General features: G+C 49.5%; 1 protein-coding gene across 1 annotated transcript in view; it reads left to right on the top strand.

Moving 5' to 3' along the window:
- CFAP74 (cilia and flagella associated protein 74) overlaps positions 1–21,685 on the top strand; it is a 68,477-nt gene that overhangs the window by 409 nt on the left and 46,383 nt on the right. The window contains exons 2-7 of the mRNA XM_081817311.1: positions 185–275; positions 9,625–9,710; positions 15,350–15,434; positions 15,543–15,689; positions 17,697–17,795; positions 19,498–19,602. Of these exons, the coding sequence (XP_081673437.1) occupies positions 9,644–9,710; positions 15,350–15,434; positions 15,543–15,689; positions 17,697–17,795; positions 19,498–19,602 (503 nt within the window). The 5' untranslated portion in view covers positions 185–275; positions 9,625–9,643. The remainder of the gene's footprint in view (positions 1–184; positions 276–9,624; positions 9,711–15,349; positions 15,435–15,542; positions 15,690–17,696; positions 17,796–19,497; positions 19,603–21,685) is intronic.

Raw genomic sequence — 21,685 nt, 5'->3', positions numbered from 1 at the left:
TGGGCAGGGAGCCCAATGCGGGGCCGGGTCGCAGGACCCGGGACCATGACCTGAGCGGAAGGCAGACGCTTAACCGACTGAGCCACCCAAGCGCCCCCATTGGGTTTTTCAAGGGTTAACCCAGTTTGGGCAGTGGAGGGGCCGTGCTGTGTTTTCCCATCAGCTGCTACTCCTCTCCTCGCAGCCTTCGCTGAACATCTGCGCTGAGCCAGGTGCTGCGCCAGGTACTGAGCAGGCCCGCTCCGGTCCGCCAGGCGCCAGGAGTTCCCGCACAGGTACGCCCTGCAGGTAGACGCGCGCGCATCCACGCACACAGCGCACAGGTTGGTTTAAGGGAAAAAAATAATAGAGAGAGAGAGAGAGAGAGAAAGCAAGAAAGAGAGAAAGAAAGAGAAAAGAACATCAGTAGCAACTACCCAAGTCAAGAAATAGAACCGTGTCAACACCGCAAAGGTCAACCCTCCCCTCCCTTGCTGCAGGCCAACCTCCTTCACCCCCAAGACCCGGGACTGGCTGTTGTGATTCTAATTTCCTTGCTTTTCTTTAGGTGTACTACCTGTGTACGCATTCCTAAACAACATAATTAAGTTTTGCTGGTTTTTAAACTTCGTATAAATGGAATAGTACTGTATATATTCTTTTTTAATTTTTGAAACAACCCCAAGTTTACATAAAAGTTCCAAGTTCAGCACCAAAAATCTTCTTTTCCTGAAGCATTTGGGAATAAATCGCTTACGTGATGCATTCTGACTGCGCCACACTGTGCAGGGACGTTCTCCCACGTGACCGCAGGATGGCCATCAAAGACAGGACGGTCACATGGACGTGTCACCACCACTGGTCCTCGGCCCCAGTTAAGCATGTTTTGGCAGTGGATCCCATAAAGTCGCAAAAGCAAAAGGACCCCGTCTGGGATCACGCATTGCACTCTGTGATCGTTGTGTTTCTTTTTTTTTTTTATAATTTTTTTTTAAAGATTTTATTTATTTATTTGAGAGAGAGAGAGAGAGCACATGAGAGGGGGGAGGGTCAGAGGGAGAAGCAGACTCCCTGCCGAGCAGGGAGCCCGATGCGGGACTCGATCCTGGGACTCCAGGATCATGACCTGAGCCAAAGGCAGTTGCTTAACCAACTGAGCCACCCAGGCACCCAATCGTTGTGTTTCTTTAATCTCCAGCCCCCAGCATTCCCCAACCTGTCCTGGACTTTCATGACGGCACCTTTGATGTGGCTGCAGGTGGGTTTGTAGAAAGCTGTTCCGTGTGGGCTTGTCTGATGTTTCCCCAAGATGAGATCTGCGTTATGCATCCTTGGCAGGAAAGTCACAGAATTTATGCACCACTCTCTGCTCCTTCCACCCTGTCAGGTGGCTCACGGTGGCCCATTTGTCACATTACCGCTGATGTTCGCCTTGATCGCTGAATTAAAGCGGTGTCTGCCACCGTCTGCATTGGGAAATTACTTTTTCCCTTTGCAATGTACACGTGTTTTGTCAGGAGATACTTTGAAGCTATGTGGCCGTGTCATCCCTCCGAGGCTGGAGCTGGGTGGCTCCCAGTGGACACCCCCACACACACCCTGCTTGGGCTCTGATGCCCTCCACAGGGCAGCCCTCCTCCTGCTCGGGCCTGACATCCAGCTCTGGGCCGCGACTCCCCCACGCTGGCATCCCCCTCAGCAGTCAGGCCCCGACACCCCCGTCTGGGCCGCTGTGGACCCTGCTTCACCTGCCGCGTCTCGGCACCTACTCTGAAAGTGGAGGAAAGGGCAAGGGCAGTGTAAGTGCTTTTGCACCTGCTTCCCTGTCAGTCACGTTGGTGCTCCCGCAGCACGACCCATGGTGGTGGATCGTTCGCGTCACCCCAGAGCCCTCCGGGGGAGGAATCCTGCGGCTGCTGCCGTCCTGCTGTGGGTTTCCGTTCCGAGCATTGCCACTCTGGGGGGTCCCGTTATGTGTCCCAATGCCTGAGCATGTTACACGTTGAACTGTGTTGCCTCAAGGAGAAAACATAATAGGCTGAGCCCTAATCCCCAGGATCTCAGAATGCGACCTCATTTGGAAATAGGGTCATTGGGGATGTCATTTGTTAAGATGAGGTCATATGACAGGTGTCTTTATTTGGACGTAGATGTGTGCACAGGGAGAACATCATATGAAGGTTGGAGTTAGCCTGCCACAAGCCAGGGGACTGTTGGAACCTTGGAGGGAGGCCTGGAACATCCTCTAGCCCCGCACTTCAGGGGGAGCATGGCCCTGCCACCACCTCGATGGCAGATCCCCGGCCTCCGGAAGTGTGAGAGAATAACTTTCTGTTGCCCTGAGACACCCAGTGTGTCTCATTGGCGGTGGTAACCCCAGGACGCTACCACAGCATCTAAGAGCGTCCATGGGACGCACACCCAGGAGCGGAACCGCGGAGTCAGAGAGAACGGGAGGCAGAATAATGCCCCCCAGAGGTGTCCATGACCTAATCCTCGGAACTCGGGGATATGTTAGAAGATGTGGCAGGGGAATTCAGGTTGTTAGCTGGGGGTTTGAGCTGGGGAGATGATCCTGGATTATCCAGGTGTGCCCAGTGCAACCACAGGGTCCTCAGAAGTGGAACCAGGAGGCCGGAGAGAGAGTCAGAGAGCCCCAGGATAGGACGGTAGCTCACACTGCTGGATTTGACGGTGGTAGAATGGGGCCTTGAGCCAAAGAGTGTGGGTGACCTCCAGAAAGGAATGCGGCCCTGCACACACCTGGATTTTAACCCAGTGAGACTCATTTCAGAATCTGACCATCAGAATCGTAAGGTAATAAATCTGCTAAGTCACTGGGTTTGCGGTCACTTGTTATAGCAGTAATGGGAAAGTAATACAGAGGTGTATACGTTTTAACTTTACTTTTTTAAAAAAAGATTTTATTTATTTATTTGGGGGGCAGACTCCCTGTTGAGCAGGTCAATCCCAGGACCCCGGGATCATGACCTGAGCCAAAGGCAGACGCTTCACCGACTGAGCCCCCCAGGTGCCCCCAAGATTGTGGTTTTAATTTGCATTTCTCTAATTACAAATGAGGTTGGGCAATTTTTGTTTATTACCAACAAATCATTTCTCATCCAGAGCAGGAGCCTGGTTAAGACTTAAAGGGAGCACCATCAATACCGCCGGGAGAGCAGGCGTGACTTGGGGCCCACGGACACCCCGGGCGCGTGGCTGCCGCACTTACTGCCGTGGGGTAGTTCTGTGGTGTGAAGTGCGTGGGAGTCTCGCCGCTTTGCCACAAGGCTGCCCACCTTTGTTGGTTCGTGGGTAGTCCTTATGTGGTCGGGATGGCAGCCCTGTTGGGTCACGTGTCGAAAGTCTTCTGGTTTGTAACTTGAACTCTCCCTCGGGCATCCTCTGAACAAAAGTTTTTAATTTAAACGTACGTGACCGTCTGCTGGCTTTTCGTCTCGTGGCTGATGTTTTCAGTGTCCTGCGTAGGAAACCCTGACGCCGTGAAGCTGCCCACCCCCCCACCATCCACTGCAGCCAAGTTTCGCTCTTCCCGAGGGACCGAGTCCCCGCAGGAAGGCCCAGTTCCTCAGCCCGTGACTGAGGTGTCCACCCTTGCCCGCTGGTGACACACGCACACGCGTGCTCACACACACGCACACACGCACACACGCACTCCTGCTGGATTTGGGGGGGTTAGTGAATCTGCAGAGCAATTTGGAGAGAATTGGCGTCTTGACAGCGCTGAGTCTCCAGTACTTGAGCCTTTATTTGTTTATATTAGCTTTATTCTTTTTTTGCACGTTTACCGTGGAAACGTGCGATCTCAGAAAGGTAGAGAAGGTGGTGACGGGGCCTCGCAGGTACCGTGTGGCCCACCTGCTGCTCCTCGCTTGCGGGTTCTGGTTGATGCAGTTTAAAGAAAAGCCCAGGTGTGATGTTTTTACCTGTAACTACAGCTCTAACAGGTGAAGATTCACTTTTAGCATAACTGCGAAATCATTATCGACCCCAACAAAATTAACATGAATTTCTTAATAAAATCTAATACCAATCTGGGTTCATTTTCCCACATGATCTCAAAAATGTCTTCTACGGTTGCTCCCTTGAATCAGGGTCCAAACAGGACCCCACACCGCAGGTGGCTGACTTGTTTCTTAAGGCCCTTCTGGTTTAAAGCAGCCTCCCCATCCCTCTTCTATGCCGTGACATCCATTTGTTGAAGTTTCTGGATCATTTGTTCCATTTATGTATATTGAGGCCTCCTTTAATGTCCCCCAGGGAGGCTCCAGCATTTTCTCCAGAGAGGTTGTGCACATCTTTGGTTGTCTGTTCTTACGTACTTCAGATTTATTGACATGACTGTAAATACACGGCATCTCTTCCAAATCTCATTTTCCCATCTGTTCTGATGAATGGGAATACATTTGGTTTTTATGACTGAACTTAGTATCTAGCGACATTACTAAATCGTCTCAATAACTGTGGATATCTGTGTGCCCATTTGGATTTTCTACACACACAGTCATGTGATCTGAAAATATTTCCACTTCTGAGCACCTTTTGTTCCTTTTAGCGGGTTCTGGCTGGGAGCCCCGGGCAGCTCTGAGTGGAAGCGAACATCCTTGTTTTGTTCTCAGTCCTGCAGGCACGCTTTTCATGGTTAGGAGGACACATGACGCTTCCTGCAAACAGCCTTTCCACATTAACGAAGCCCGTGTCTAGTAGAAGATTGCGAAGTCTTTTTAAAAAGCCTGAGTAGGATGTTGAATTTTATCAATACTTTTTCCCACATTGATCGAGTTGATCACATAATTCCCTTCCTTTGGTCTGTCACCGTGGTGAATTAAGCTGATTTCTAATGCTAAACCAGCCCAGGGCATCCTGAGGTTTCACCCACGTGCCGCTGCGGGATTTGGGCTGGGGATGCTTCACCCTGCATTGGCATGAGCCATGCGAGCCGCGAGTCTCTCTCCACTTGCTCTGTCCAGCTTTGGTGACAAAGGTGACGTGAGCTCAGGAAATACGTCAGGGAGCTGGCCTTCTGCTCCTGCTTCCTGCACCTCCCGGGTTTCCCGGAACTCGGCAGGGAAGCCTCTTCGCCCCGAGCTCCCATTGCAGGAATGTCTCTGACTGTCCATTGAGTTTCTTTTATGCTTAGGGGATTCTTTAAGTTTTTTCTTTTCTTCAAACAATGTTGATTAGTAACATTTTTCTAGTAACTTGTCCATTGTCTAAATTTTCAAATTTATTGGCATAAAGCTGTTGATTGACTTTTTCACTTTTTATTTTTTTTATTTATTTTATTTATTTATTTGAGACAGAGAATGAGATAGAGCATGAGAGGGTCAGAGGGAGAAGCAGACTCCCTGCCGAGCAGGGAGCCCGATGTGGGACTCGATCCAGGGACTCCAGGATCATGACCTGAGCCGAAGGCAGTCGCTTAACCAACTGAGCCACCCAGGCGCCCTGACTTTTTCACTTTTTAATGTTTCATGAGATATTTGTCAGTTTTATAAATCTTTTAAAAATACAAGCTTCTGGTTTTTAGGAGCCTCTCTCTCACGTTTGTTTTTGTTGCATGAATTTCTAATCTTTTTAATCTTCTGTCTTCCACTTTCTTTGGGTTTCTTTCGCAGTTCTTTGTGTAACTGCTTGAACTGGGTTGTTGAGCACGTTTGCCGCTACCCTTTTCCTGATAGGCGCAGTCAGGGCCGCAAGTCGGCTGGGCTCTAGCTGCCCAGCAGGTTGTCAGGCGCTCTGGTCATTATAACTCAGTTCCAAGTATTGTATCATTTCCACCATGGCTTTTCCTTTGACCCATGGGTTATTTAGAAGTATGTTTCTTAGGGGCAACTGGGTGGCTCACTCAGTTAAAGCTGCGACTGTTGATTTTGGCTGAAGTCATGATCTCAGGGTCACGGGATCAAGCCCCGAGTTGGGCTCCATGCTCAGCAGGGAGTCTGCCTGGGATTCTCTCTCTCTCTCCCTCTGTCCCTCCCCCTGCCCATACCCTCACTCTCTCTCTTCCTCGCTCTCTCTCTAAAATAAATAAATCTTTTTTTAAAAAAAGTATATTTCTTAGTAGTTCTCAAAAAGTAGTTCTCTATTACTGATTTGGGCCGATGGCTTTTGGTCAGAGAACAAGCTTTTTAGCATTGTTTTTATTGAGGAATAACTGACATACAATATTGTGTTCATTTCAGGTGGACACCATAGTGATTTGATATTTATCTACCTTATGAAATCGTTACCATGATAAGTCCTGTCACCATCTGTCACCATACAAAGTCATCAGGACATAATTGACTATGTTCCCTACTCTGTACAAAGCTGTGTACCATTCCAGTCCTTTGAAATTGATGGAGACCTGCTTTGGGCCAAGAGATGGCTTCTGTAAATGTTCTGTGTTTGCTTTTAGGGAGCACTGAAAATTCTGTAGCTGTCGTGTTCCAGATATGTTTGTCAGTTCCTTTTGTTAATGATGTTGTCTAAATGTGTGTTGTTGATGACTTATTTTATCTGGTTTTGTTATCAGTTCCTGAGAGAGGTGTGTTAAAATTTCCCATGAGAGTCTGTATTTTGACCTTTTCCTTGTTCTGTCCATCTTTGCTTTGGTTACTTTGTGACTATGTTAGTGAATGCACGTGGATTTCAAATTGTTGCATCTTCCTGGGGAGCTGAACATCTGGTTAGGAGGCTCTTTATTGCTGTTGCCCCTTTTTGCCTCAAGTGTTTTGTGTGTTTCTAGATAACTCCACCAGCTTCCTATTTACAGTTTCTACCCAGTGCATCTTTTTCTGACTTTTAAAATGCAGCGCTTCCATACAGTTAGATTTTTTGGTTGTTGTTATTGGTCTTTTCATCCCATTTAAAGAGACTTTTTTTTTTTTTTTACCTTGGCCATTTAAACCATTTATATTCTTGCCTTCACTTAGATTTTGACCCGAAGATTTCGTATTTTCTAGTCAATTCTTCAAGGTTCTTAAGGCAATTAAAAACAATTTAACCAGCATTTCTGCTTATTTTTAGTGTGATGGCTGGCACACTGGACAGCCACACTGCCAAAACCAGAAATGCAGTTCCAGCTGCTTCTTAAGCATGTTTTAGCAAATCTCTGTTTTTTATTCTACTTCACCCCCCCTTCAGAGACACCCAGTCCTGGGGCCTTTCATTGGCTGATGCTACACCAAGGGGTTTCGTGGTCCAAGTTTCTCTCCTGGAGGGTCAGTCCGCGCCTCCGCCTGCCAGGGCCATATCATCTCACACTTCCCAGCTTCTGTTTTGTTTGAACTATGTCTTCTCCTGTCTGCCTTGTCCTTACAGATTCATGTGTTGGAAGAACTGAATCCTTCTGCTGTTGTTTTAGTGAGAATTTAAGAGGGATCAGAGGCCACCTGCTGGAACTACCGTTATTAATTGGACATTGAAAGTGTGGGTGGTTTAGGGGCACCTGGCTGGCTCAGTCAGTGGAGCCGTGACTCTTTTTTCTTTCTTTCTTTCTTCTTTTTTTTTTTTTTTTTTTTAGAGAGAGGGGGGTGGGGAGGGGCAGAGAGAGAGAATCTTAAGCTGACTCCATGCCCAGCACAGAGCCGGACATGGGGCTTGATCTCACAACTGTGAGATCATGACCTGAGCCAAAATCAAGAACCCGAGGCTTAACCAACTGCACCACCCAGGTGCCCCGTGACTCTTGACCTCTGGGTTGTGAATTCAAGCCCCATGTTGGGTGTAGAGATTACTTAAAAATAAAATCTTAAAAAAAAAAAAATATGTGGTTTAATGTAGTTGTTTTAAATGAAACTGTGATGTTCCACCTCTTATCAGACAGTCATTCATGGGGGGGTCAATTAAACTACATCATCATGAGCACATGGAGTTCATGGGCACGAAGCAGAACAGATTCGACCACTTTATGAATATCTTCTGAAAGCTCTGCCATTCACGGACCAGCAAGTTAATAGACTTTTTCAAGTAGGAGGAACATTGTTGGCATTTTACAAGATGCCTTAAAATTCTGTCTCTCAGAATTGTAGCGCATGATTGTTTCTTTGTAGCATTTTAAAAGAATTACTAGCATTGACTTATTAATGATTTATCCAGGAAACATTATTAGGCTTTGAAAATATTTTTCAGGGAATTATTCTGAAGTAATTGTTAAATCAAGCCATGAAAAACAAATTCATCTACAATTTTAGCATCTCCTACATACTATCAACATTCCATACTAAGTTCTACACAGAAAAGCTCCTAACATTCCCAAAATGATAACTAAAGTGTAATGAATATTCTGAAATTTCTTAAGAATTGCTTTTGAGGGGTTCCTGGGTGGCTCAGTCGGTTAAGCGTCTGCCTTCCGCTCAGGTCATGATCCCACAGCCCTGGGATCGAGTCCCACATCGGGCTCCCCGCTAAGTGGGGAGTCTGCTTCTCTTTCTCCCTCTGCCCCTCTCCCTGCTCATGCTCTCTGTCTCTCAAATAAATAAATAAAATCTTAAAAAAAAAAAAAAAGAATTGCCTTTGAACTGTACTGTAACATACATCACATTCTATACCACGCACACATCTTAAATATTCACTGGGATGAGTTTGGTAATTATATACACCTATGTAACCACCTCTCCAAACAAGACCTAGAACATCCCCCACCCACCGTGTTCCTCATGCCCCCGCCCCATTCCCTGCCTTTAACCCAGAAACCACTATCACTGACGATTAGTTTTGCCTGCATTTGGGTTTCCTCGTTCTCTTTTGTGTCTGGCTTCCTGCACCTGACATAATGTTTCTGAGATCCATCTACATGTTTGTGTGGATCAGCTTCATTCTGTCTTGTTACTGAGCAGTGTTCCATTCTCACACTGATGGACACTTATGTTGTCTCCAGTTGGGGGCTCTATGAGTAAGGTTGCTATAAACATTCATGTACAAGATTTTTTTTAAGGACATATTTTTGTTTCTCTTGGGCACATACCTCAAGTAGGATTTCTGGGTCCCACGGTAAGTCTATGTCAATAACATTTAGTGTTATGACTTAATATTTGTATTTTTTATTTTAGGCATTCTAATAGGTGTGCAGCAATATCTCATTGTGGTTTTACTTCACACTTCCCCCATGACTAATGCTGCTGCACGCAGTTTCACAAGCTTATTGGCCATTTGTGTATCTTCCCTTACCATGTCTGTCCTAAAATTTCTGTGCCTTTTCAGTTGGAGTTTGGACTTTATTTTTTTTTTTTAAAGATTTTATTTGACAGAGAGAGAGAGACAGCGAGAGAGGGAACACAAGCAGGGGGAGTGGGAGAGGGAGAAGCAGGCTTCCCGCAGAGTAGGGAGCCCGATGCGGGGCTTGATCCCAGGACCCTGGGACCATGAGCTGAGCTGAAGGCAGACGCTTAACTACTGAGCCACCGAGGTGCCCCGGAGTTTGGACTTTATATTGTTGATATTTAGGGGCTCTTTATATATTCTGGATATAAGACTGTTGTCAGGTTTATGTGCTACAAATGATTTTTCCTAAGCTGTGGCTTATCCATTTTCTTAATGTCTTTTTATAAGAGAAATTATTAATTCTTATGAAATCCAATATTTATGTTTTTTTTAAACTGTGACCTTATTCATCTATATCTGTAATAATTTTTTTTGTAGATAATTTCTGCTTCCCAAGATGGAAGAAGATGCTAGCCTATTTCCTAAGAAGGAGCTTTTGGACAATGTCCCGCTTGTGGAAAATGGTAATAAGGTCTTTTCACAAATAATAGGTGTTTCAGCAACAATGAAGATAAATGATGTGCTTCATAGTTTCCCTTAATTCCTTTTCTTCAGAAAGACTACATATTTTAAGCTTACATTTTTTTCTCAAAGAGGGAGCTTATATTTTTCTGTCTTTAGTTGAAAGAAAGATAAATTATGGCTGAGAATCTTGAAAGTAGCAGAACACAGTTTTCTAGTTCTAACATCTTTATTGAGAAATATGATGCCATTTTTATCCCAATCCTTTGAATATGACCTATTTTTGTTTTCTTTCCCTGAAAGCTGTTAGATTAAAAAAAATCACTGATAATCTCAAATTTTTCTAAGATATGCTTTGATTTGGGCTAGTGCTGGGCATCAGGCAGGCCAGTCCAACCTGGACTAATTTCCTTGGTCCTCCATTTAACCCCAGCATGGCTCCTTTCTCAGTACTGAAGTGAGGTTTAATGAGGCATGGTGAGGTGAGGTGAGGTGAGGTTAGGTGAGGTATTGTGAGGTGAGGCAAGGTGACGTGATATGAGGTATGGTGAGGTGGGGTGAGGTGATCAAGTGAGATGTGTTGAGGTGTGATGTGGTGAGATGAGTGAGGTGTGGTGAAGTATAGTGAGATGAAGTGAGATGAGTTATGGCATTGTGAGGTGTGATGAAGTGAGGAGTGATGAGGAGAGCTGATGTGAGGTATGGTGAGGTTAGTGAGGTGAGGTGAGAGGATGAGGCGTGGTATGGCATGGTATGGTGATGTGAGCTGAGGTGAGATACGGTGTGGTGAGGTGAGCGGGGTTGAAGTGAGGTGACCTGAGGTGACATGAGGTGCAGTATGGTTTGTGGTATTGTGAGGGTTGGTGATGTTTGGTGAGGTGAAGTGAGGTGTGGTGAGGTGAGGTTTGGTGAGGTGAGGTTTGGTGAGGTGAGGTGAGGTGTAGAGTGTGGTATGGTGATGTGAGGTGAGGTTTGGTGAGGTGAGATGTGGTAAGGTGAGGTGTAGTGTGGTGTGGTTTACAGTGTTGTGAGGTGTAGTGAGGTTTGGTGAGGTGAGGTTTGGTGAGGTGAGGTGAGGTGTAGAGTGGGGTATGGTGATGTGAGGTGAAGTTTGGTGAGGTGAGGTGAGATATGGTAAGATGAGGTATAGTGTGGTGTGGTTTACAGTGTTGTGAGGTGTAGTGAGGTGTGGTGAGGTGACGTATGGTGAGGTGTGGTGAAGTGCGGTTTGGTGAGGTGAGGTGTGGTAAGATGAGGTGGGGTATGGTGAGGTGAGGTGAGTTCATATGTGGTGAGGTGAGGTGTGGTGTGGTGAGGGGAGGTTGAGGTGTGTGGTGAGGTAAGGTGAGGTATGGTGAGGTGAGGTATGGTGTGGTGTGAGGTGGGTGAGGTGTAGTGAGTTGTGAGGTGAGGTGTGTGGTGTGTGGTTTGTGGTGGTGTGAGGTGTAGTGAAGTGTGGTGTGGTGAGGTGAACTGAGGTGAGTGAGGTGAAGTGAGGTGTGGTGTGGTGATGTGAAGTGAGGTTTGGTGAGGTGAGATGAAGGCGGGGTGTGATCAGGTGAGGTATGGTGTGGTGTGGTGTGGTTTGTGGTGTGGTGAGGTGAGGTAAGGCATGGTGAGATGGGTGAGGTAAGGTGAAGTGAGGTGAAATGAGGGGAAGGGAGGTGTGGTGAGGTGTAGTGAGATGAGGTCAGGTAGGTGAGGTGTGGTGTGGTGAGGCGAGGTGAGATGTGGTGAGGTGGGGAAGGTGAAGTGTGGTATTTTGAGGTTTGGTAAGTGAGGTGTGGTGAAGTGAGGTAAGTGAAGTGTGGTGAGTAGAGGCAAGGTGTGGTGTGGTAAACTGATGTGAGGTGTGATAAGGTGAGGTGTGGTGAGGTGAGGTGAAGTGAGGCATGGTGAGGTGAGGTGAATTGAGATGAGATTAGGTGAGGTAAGGTGAGTTATGGTGAGGTGATATGTGGTCAGGTGAGGTGAGGTGTAGTATGGTGGGGTGTGGTGAGATGTGGGAGGGTGAAGTGAACTGATGTGAGGTATGGTGAGATGAGGTAAGGCATGGTGAGATGAGGTAAGATGAGTTGAGGTGAGATTACATAAGGTGTGGTGAGGTGAGATGAGGTGAGGTGAGGTGTGGTGTGGAGAGATTAGGTGAGGTGTGGTGAGGTGAGATTAGGTGAGGTGTGGTGAAGTGAGGTGAGGTGAGGTATGGAGTCACGTGGTATGGTGATGTGAAGTGGGGTGAGGCATGCTGTAGTGTGGTGTGGTTTGTGGTGTTGTGAGGTTGGTGAGGTGAGGTGTGGTGAGGTGAGATGAGGTGAAATGTGTGGTATAGTGATGTGAGGTGAGGTGAGGCATGGTGTTGTGTGGTGTGCTTTGCAGTGTCATGAGGTGAAGTGTGGTGAGGCGAGGTGAGATGAGGTGAGGTGAGATTATGTGAGGTATGGTGAGGTGAGGTGAGGTGTGGTGAGATGAAGTGAGTTGTGATGTAGTGAGTTTAGGTGAGGTGTGGTGTGGTGAAATGAAGTGAGATGTGGTGAGGTGAGGGGAAGTTAGGTGAGGTGAGGTGTGGGAGACGAGGTGAGGTGTGGTGAGATGTGAGGTGTGAGTGGAGGTAAGATGAGATGAGATTAGGTGAGGTAAGGTGTGGTGAGATGTGGTAGGATGAAGTGAGCTGATGTGAGGTATATGAAGTATGATGAGGTGAATGTGGTGAGATGAAGTGAGTTGTGGTGTGATGAGGTGAGATGAGGTAAGGTGTGGTGAGGTAAGGTAAGGTGTGGTGAGATCAGCTGAGGTGAGATGAGGTGAGGTGAGTTGAGGTAAGATGAGGTGAGGTATGGTGAGAAGAGGTGAGATGAGATGAGGTGAAGTGAGGTGTGGTGAGGTGAGGTGAGGTGTGGTGAGGTGTGGTGATGTGAGGTTTGGTGAGGTGAGTTGAGCCAACATGTGGAATGTGGTATGGTGGTGTTAGATAAGATGAGGCATGGTGTGGTGTGGTGTAGTTTGTGGTGTTGTGAGGTTTGGTGAGGTCAGGTATAGTGAGGTGAGGTCAGGTGAAGTGTGGTGAGGTGAGGAGAGGTGAGGTGTGGTAAGGTGAGCTGAGGCTAGGTGAGGCATGGTGATGTGAGGTGAGGTGGTGTGGTGAGGTGAGGTGTGGTGTGGTGTGAGGTGAGGCAAGGTGAGGTGTGGTGAGTCAAGGTGAGGTGACATGTGGAGTGTGGTATGGTGATATTAGGTGAGATGAGGCATGGTGTGGTGTGTGATTTGTGTGTTGTGAGGTTTGGTGAGGTCAGGTGTGGTGAGGTCAGGTGAAGTGTGGTGAAGTATGGTGAGGTGTAAGGTGAGGTGAGGCGAGGTGAGGTGCAGTGTGGTGGGGTGAGGTATGATAAGGCGCAGTGTAGTGGGGTGAGGTGTGGTGAGGCAAGGTGAGGGGAGGTGTGGTGTGGTGAGGTAAAATGAGATGTGGTGAGATGAGGTGAGGTGTGGAGTGGTTTGGTATGGTGATGTGAGGTGAGATGAGTCATGGTGTGGTGTGGTGTGGTTTGTGGTGTTGTGAGGTTTGGTCAGATGAGGTGTGGTGAGGTGAGATGAGGCGAGTTGTATGGTGAGGTGGGGTGAGGTGAGGTAAAGTGAGGTGTGGTGGTGTGAGGTCAGGTGAGGTCAGGTGAGGTGTGGAGTGATGTGGTATGGTGATTGAGGTGAGGATAGGCATGGTGTAGTGTGGTGTGGTTTGTGGTTTGTTGAGGTTTAGTGAGGTGAGGTGTGGTAAGGTGAGGTATGATGAGGTGAGGTGAAGTGTGGTGAGATGAAATGAGTTGTGATATGGTGAAGTGAGGTGAGGTAAGGTGTGATTGAGGTGAGGTATGGTTAAATGAAGTGAGGTGAGTTGAGGTGAGATTAGGTGAGGTGAATTTAGATTAGGTGCGGTGTGGCGATGTGAGGTGAGGTGTGGTGAGATGAGGTGAGGTGAGATTGGGTGAGGTATGGTGAAGTGAAGTAAGGTGAGGTATGGTGAAGTGAGGTGAGGTGAGGAGATGATGTGAGATGAATCAAGGTGAGGTGAGATTAGGTGAGGTATGGTGAGGTGTGGTGGTATGAAGTGAGGTGAGTTGAGTTGAGATTATTGAGGTATGGTGAGGTAAGGTAAAGTGAGTTGAGGTGAGGTGTAGTGAGATGAGGTGAGTTGTCATAGAGTAAGGTGCGGTGAGGTGAGATGAGATGAGGTGAGGCGTGGTGATGTGAGGTGAGATGAGGTATGGTGAGATGGTATAAGGCATGGTGAGGTGAGGTGAGATGAGGTGCAGTGGGTTGAGTTGAGGTGAGATTAGGTGAGGTATGGTGAGGTGAGGTGAAGTGAGGTAAAGTGAGGTGAGGTGAGGTGTGGTGATATGAGGTAAGGTATGGTGAGGTGAGGTGAGTTGAGGTGAGGTATGGTGAGGTGAGGTGAGGTGTGGTGTAGTGAGGTGAGGTGAGATGAGGTGAGGCGAGGTGAGGTGAGACTAGGTGAGGTGAGGTGGGGTGAGGCAAAGTGAGGTGAGTTAAGGTGAGGTATGGTGAGGTGAGGTGTGGGATATGAGTAAGGTGAGGTAAGATTAGGTGAGGTATGGTGAGGTGAGGTGAGGTGTGGGATATGAGGTAAGGTGAGGTGAGATTAGGTGAGGTATATTGTGAGGTGAGGTGAGGTGAGATGTGAGGTGTGGTGAGATGAGGTGAGGTGTGGTGTAGTGAGGTGAGTGAGATGAGGTGAGGTGAGTTGAGGTGAGATTAGGTGAGGTATGGTGACGTGAGGTGAGATGAGGTGTGGTGATGTCAGGTATGGTATTGTAAGGTTAGTTGGGTGAGATGAGGTATGGTGAGGTGAGGAGTTGTGAGGTGAGGTATGGTGGAGTGTCGTGAGGTAAATCAGTGCCCACCTTTCCATCTTCTAAAATTGTATAGGATTTTCTTGTCCACTTTCTTTCCCGTGTTCCTTGTGATTTGCGTTGATGCCTTTTTAAATTCCTTTCCCATCATTTTCACTGAGATTTAATGAAGGAGTGGCAATATATGCTATTGGATATTTCCATTGGCCATGTTTTGCTGGAAGTCTACAGAGATTCTCTAAGACAATATTTCTCAAAGTTTTCTGTCCGAGAACCCCTTTACATTCTTAAAGATTCTTGAAGACCCAAAGAGCTTTTATGTTGATTGTATCTTTTAAAATTTACTGTATTAAATATTAAAGCTGAGAATTTTTTATATTTATTCATTTAAATTAGCAAAACTAAACCTATTATATGTAACAAAGAATCTGGTTTATCAGAAGACAGTTGGATTCTCATATCTCCATCTATGTTAGTCTGTTGTGATACTATGTATCATGTGGCCTTTTGGAAAACTCCACTGTACACTTACGAAATGAGAATTAAAAAAGACAAATGATGTTTTAGTATTATTAGGAAAATAGTTTTTGATTTTGCAGACATTCTGAAAGGATTTTAGGCACTCCCACCAGGGATTCCTGGGCCACACTTTGAGAACCATTGCTCTAAGACACCATCAGCATCATTGCCTATCAGTGTGAGCTTGTCTAGATTTATACCAGTGCTTCAGACTTGAATGTCTGTATCTGCTTTTTGTTTTTTTCTCTTGCCTCAATTTCTAGAAAGAGACGAACTAGAGGATCCAGAGTTTGAGGTTGAATTTCTTCCTCAAGAAGCTGGGAACAGTGCTGACTCGGGATGCCTCTGGTAATCAATCTGGGTGGGCAGCTCGCTTCCTCCCACCCCAGCCTGGGCATCCTCTGCAGAAAGGTGGAGCTGGGCTGCGAGGGCAGTTGGTGTCCTTTCTACATTAAGCCCAGAGAAACAGCACAATGCTGATGCTGATATAAGTAAGAAGAAAACAGCCATCCCAGATGGACTCCAGGCATGCCACCTGCGAAAGACCTTGAGCCACCTAGAGAAGTTGCGCGAAGAGAAAGAGCTTTTCATTCAGAAAACCAGGTGAGGGGCGCCCGGGTGGCTCAGTCAGTTAAGTGTCTGACGGGCTGAGGTCATGATCCCATGGTCCTGGGATCAAATACCACACTGGCCCAGGGACCCGCCCGCCACCTGCTCCCTGACCACCTGCTTGGTGCTCGGTGCTCAGTGGGAATCTGCTTCTCCCTCTCCCTCTGACCCTCCTCCCCACCCCTCCCCCTTATTCTCTCCCTCTCTCAAATAAATTTTAAAAGAAAAGAAAACCAAGTTAGTGGTGAGCGGACTGGCTGGTGGGCGGAAGGGGGGCGTGGGGGGGACAATGGTGAACGCCACACGTGGCGGCAGGCGTGGTAAGTGGTGGGCGTGGCGAGTGGTGATGGGCGGGGCCATAGAGAGCTGTGGTGAGCGGTGGGTGGGGCGGAGTAGTGGGTGGGGCAAGCCACAGTGGGCGGGGTGAGCGTGGTCAGTGGTGAAGGCGGTGCGTGGGATGAGCAGCAGTGGGAGTGAGCTGTGGTGGGCGGGGCAAGGTGGCACAGGGCTGGTGGTGGGTGGAGCGACCGATGGTGGGCGGAAATGAGAGGTGGTGGGCGTGGTGAGCGGTGGGCGTGGCAAGCGATGATAGGCTGCGGGGAGGGAGCTACAGTGGGCGTGGCGAGCAGGGAACAAGGCAGCATGGTGATGAGCGGCGGTGGGGGGTGGGTGAGCGGCGGTGGGCGGGGTACCCTTTTTCCAGGAGGCATTGATCGGGCCAGCCCTCTCACCCTGCTGACCCCACAGGCCCCACAGGAGGGACCTTGGCCATCCTTGATGGACAGACTTCCTCCTGCCTTCTGGGCTGTCACGTAAAGCATGCAGAAGGTACCCACTTTGTTCCTGCTGGGCCTGGGCCTGTCTGGGTGGGACTTGCCCTCAGATGGTCCAGTCCTGCCCTTACAGGACCCTCCAGCTCCATCAGCACTAACACTGATTCAGCGTGCTCCCCAAATGTCTGTGAAAAAAAGCTGAAACATACAGAAAAGTTGGAAACTTTTGGAAATGGTTATAGCTATTACCCGTACACCACTGTTAACCCTTTCCTGTCATTTCTTTCTCTGTGTATGTGTGCATTTATGTGATTTCTTTTTGCTAAGTTGTTTGAAAGCAAATTGCAGAAATCACAATACTTTACTCCTAAATACTAAACATACAAAAACATCTTTGTGCAGAACCTTGGCTTGGTTACTTCCCCTAAGGAAACGGACATCTCCTTGCCACCGCATACCCATCCGTAGGGCAGTTCCCTGCGTGTCCTCCAGGCATCGTTTAGAACTAGTTTGGTTCTGCTGTTTTAATCACAGGAGCTAGAGTTTTGAATCGGAATTCAGTCCAGGCCCACACATTGGTTGGTTGTCCTGTTGGTTCTGTGAGTTCTAGAACACTGAGGAGGGGCTACAGCTGTGTGCCCTGTGCACAGCCCTCCCAGGCCTCTCCCTGGTGCCCAGTGTGGGAAACAGACACAATGCAATTGGACACAAAGAAACCTCCAGGTACAGGAGGAAGCAGACTAGCTGCCCTTCAGTGTGGGAAATGGACACAACCCAAATTGGAAACAAAGAAACCTGTCATCACAAGACAAGAAAGCTGATGGCCATGAGGTCAGGATGGCCATGATGGCCAATGAGCTCATGTCTGAGCTCAATCATTTGTGCTGGTTCATGTTAATTCTCATTTGGGCTGAGGTCACACAGGTGACTTTCAGAAAACAGATGTCCAAGACCCTGATCATGCAACTTGATTAAGTGAAAGAAATCCTTAGAAGACGTGACCTCAGCCCCTGGCCTGGGTGAGGGGGACAGATGACCATGGCCCCTAGCCTTGGCAAGAGGAGCTGGAGGGAAATGCCAACATGGTCTGTGAGGGCCTAGTCCTCGCACTGCCCTGAGCCCCACTGTCCTTTTCTGAAGATGCGTAACAGTCAGAGGCACCTGGGCAGAGCATGCAGAGAGACTGGACTCCAGAGAAGCATTTACCTAGATTCTGGCTTGCTTTCAGAGGAGAGCTGCGTGCTTGCCGCCAGAGGATGGATCTCATCACCAAACAGCAGGCGAGCGTGTCGGCTGAGGTGGCTGCGGAAAAAGAGGCCAACAGCACGTAGGTCATGCGCACTGGGCGCCGAGGGGGGCAGGAGGTTGGGGATCACCAGTGCAGTGCCACAGAGAGGCATCTAGTCTCCCCTGAACCATGATCTCTACTAACACCTGCAGCCGTTAGGTACACGAGGAAGACTAGCTGCCCTTCAGTGTGGGAAACAGACGCAACCCAAATTGGAAACAAAGAAACCTGTCATCACATGACAAGAAAGCTGATGGCCATGAGGTCAGGAGGGGTGATCACTTTGAGGCAGGTGTCCAGGGAAGCCTCCTGAGAAGTTACCTCCTGGCTAGGACCTGAGTGACAAAAACAACTTGCCTGCAATGACCAGGAAAGAACATTCTGGGGGGTGAGGGATGTGCAAAGCCCCAGGAGCGCCCAAACAGAGGGGCCACTCTGTGGGGACACTGTAGGGATACCAGTGGGCTAAGGGGAAGAAACATCAGGACTGGCTTTGCCTTGAACGGCCAGCTAGGTGGTACCACTACCAAAACTAGGGGGCAGGGCAGGGCAGGCAAGGGTGTCCGATATCTGCATGGCTACCGCACGGACACACCAGCTGGGAGCTCTGCGTGCACCTGGGGCTGGCGTCCACAGATGTGCCCTGAGGTCCCCCTGTGAGCCAGATGGCGTCCATGTGCTTCAGCCCTGTAATTTTACAGCAGCCCTTGGAGGGACTTAGGGACACTAAGTGACCTGCCCAAGGTCACCCTGCTGAGAAGGGATGCAGTGGGACTTTGGCGCTCTGAGCTGGAGTCTGAGAGCAGTTGTCCCACTTGCTGCCAGGAGAGGCAAGGGCGCCAGCCACAGAGGCGAACACTGGGCCCCACTGGCCCCAGGAGGACAGAGGGGCTCCTGGCCGCTGAAGGCGGGAGTCCTAGGGGCCACAGGACAGACAGGATGAGGAGCCAGCTAGCACATGGAGCAATAGCTTCGTGAGGGCTGCAGCCCAGGCCCCCGCCAGGAGAAACAAGCTCTTTTGTAGGGTTTTGAAATCCACCTGATGCTATGGGACATAGCAGGCCAGGTGTCTGGAAATGATGGCCCGACTGACCAGCTGCTCGAGACCCACTCCCCAGCTGTACATGCCTGGGGTCCTGATCCATGGTATCCACACAGCCAGGTCCTGTGGTCAGTGTCAGCCTAGGCTGTTCCCACAAGGCAGCCCCACCGGCCACCCTGTTCAGCCCAGCATCCCCGTCATTATCTCAGAACACACCTGGGCGCTAGGATGACTGCGTAGTGCACTGGCCAGCCCCAAGTCCAGGACGCAAGAGGGGAAGGACATGAGAGGATGCAGAGTGGGCTCAGAACCTAGAGAGTCTTCCACTGGCTTCTCGGCCACCTGACTGCTTACGGTCTTGGGGCGGGTGTGCTGGATCCTTCCTGGATCTGAATGGGCCTGCAGCTCCGACGGGCTGGAACCAGGGGAGCCGGCTCCCTGACCCTGGAGGAAAGTGAGCAGTGGCGTGACCAGGGCGGGTTGTCTAGCAAGTTCTGTGCCCGGCCAAGCAGCCAGCAGCGGGCATAGGACCTCACACCCGTTGCCGTCCCCGCTGGCTGGTTTAGACAGATTTCTCTCAGGAAGATGAAAAGGCCAGGTGAAGGCCGCCCTGGGAAGGCGCTGTTGGGTGGCGGCTGCAGGGGGCTCTCCCGGGGCCAGGCTGACGCCACCCCCCACCTCCCTCTCCCGGCTCAGCAGTGCAGCCGTGGGCCGCCTCCAGGCAGTGTCCAGACGCCTCTGCACGGAGCTGGACAACGAGAGAGACCTGCAGTCAGAAATCAAGGCGCTGCTGCAGAAGAGCGAGTGAGTCAGGCGGGAGCGGGACGGGCCCTTCGGCCGGGTGGCAGGACACTGCCCTTCAAGTGTTGTGTGCTTGACCTTCCAGCTGCCCAGAAATTGGAAGGGAGCTCGTTAAATGAAATCATTGACAGGATAAGACTTCACATAAATGTTTCCCACTTTCTCCACATTTGTTTACATTTTTAAGAACTATGAAACCTGCTTCTTTTCCTTTTTCCCCTTTTCGGCTTTGTGCTTCCATACAACTGCCAACACCATTTTCTAAAAAAGTGTTTCAGGGGTGCCTGGGTGGCTCAGTCAGCTAAACGTCCAACTCTTGGTTTTGGCTCAGGTCATGATCTTAGGGTCGAGATGGAGCCCCGTCTCAGGCTCTGCACTCAGTGGGAAGTTGGCTTGAGATTCCCTCTCCCTCTGCCTCCAGCCCTTCCTGCTTGCACTCTCTCTCTCTCTCTCTCAAAAAAAAAAAAAATTTTTTTAAGATTTTATTTATTTATTTGACAGAGCAAGAGAGCACAAGCAAGGGGAACAGTAGAGGGAGAGGGAGAAGCAGGCTCCCTGTGAAGCAGGGAGCCTGATGCGGGGCTCGATCCTAGGACCCTGAGATCATGACCCTAAGCTGAAGGCAGACGCTTAACCATCTGAGCCACCCAGGCACCCCTCAAAAAAAAATTTTTTTAAGTGTTTCACAACCTTTGTAAAATCATACCCCAGAAAAAGAGACTGTTGCATTGTCTTCAGTATTTTGGAGACCAGGTTGTAAACATCAGCATTACCTCTAGCTTTTAGAAGCAAGAAAGGGATTTAGGAGGGGCTCAGCTCCCTCATGTCCCTCGTGTCCTGCTCCCCACCCCCACCCGCGCACAGTGGCCCCCTCCCCCAGGTGCTGGCCAGGTGGCCTCTGGGAAACATGCAGGAGGGCCCAGAGAGGACCGGGACAGGGCGTTGGCCACACGCCACCACTCTGCTGGAAGAACCACAGCTGCTTACCCCCCACAGCAAGTCTGGGGGCCGGGAATCAGTCTGTAACCCATCCCTCCTGTAAGGCAGGCACAGTCCAGTCTGATCCCCTGGCTCCTGTGGGATAAAGCACAACACCCTCCCCATAATCTAGTGAGACGAGGGGAGGAAAGAAAGGTGGCCAGGATGGTAGATCCATCTGTGAGCAAGCCAGAAGGATGATGGGCATTTACATGGCCCTTGCTTGACAGTTGGCCCCAAGGCTGGGGCTCACCAACCAGCACCCAGCTGGGCAGTCATCTTTACCAGAGCCGCAAAAATACTGGTGGTCCTGCCTTGTCAGATTCCCAGGTGCATCCGTGTTCTTGTGTGTAGCGGAGGTCCGGGTACATCTGTGTTCTTGTGTGTAGCAAGGGTCCAGGTGCATCCGTGTTCTTGTGTGTAGCGGGAATACGGTGCATCTGTGTTCTTGTGTGTAGCGGGGGCCCGGGTGCATCTGTGTTCTTTTCTGTAGCAGGGGTCCGGGTGCATCTGTGTTCTTGTGTGTAGCGGGGTCCAGGTGCATCCGTGTCCTTGTGTGTAGCAGGGTCCGGGGCATCCGTGTTCTTGTCTGTAGCGGGGTCCAGTTGCATCCGTGTTCTTGTGTGTAGCAGGGTCCGGGGCATCTGTGTTCTTGTGTGTAGCGGGGTCCAGGTGCATCCATGTTCTTGTGTGTAGTGGGGGTCTGGTGCGTACGTGTTCTTGTGTGTAGCAGGAATCCGGGGCATCCGTGTTCTTGTGTGTAGTGGGGGTCCAGTGCATCCGTGTTCTTGTGTGTAGCGGGTCCGGGTGCATCCGTGTTCCTGTGTGTAGGAGGGGTCCAGGTGCATCTCTGTTCTTGTGTGTAGCAGGGGTCCAGGTGCATCCGTGTTCTTGTGTGTAGCAGGGTCCAGGTGCATCTGTGTTCTTGTGTGTAGCGGGGGTCCGGGGCATCCGTGTTCTTGTGTGTAGCGGGAATACGGTGCATCTGTGTTCTTGTGTGTAGCGGGAGCCCGGATGCATCTGTGTTCTTTTCTGTAGCAGGGGTCCGGGTGCATCTGTGTTCTTGTGTGTAGCGGGGTCCAGGTGCATCCGTGTTCTTGTGTGTAGC

Source organism: Leptonychotes weddellii, chromosome 4, assembly GCF_054177405.1.
Source record: "Leptonychotes weddellii isolate Sample4059 chromosome 4, ASM5417740v2, whole genome shotgun sequence".
NCBI lineage: Eukaryota > Metazoa > Chordata > Mammalia > Carnivora > Phocidae > Leptonychotes > Leptonychotes weddellii.
The sequence above is the reverse complement of the archived record's forward strand: the minus strand, read 5'-3'. Positions and strand labels throughout refer to the sequence as shown.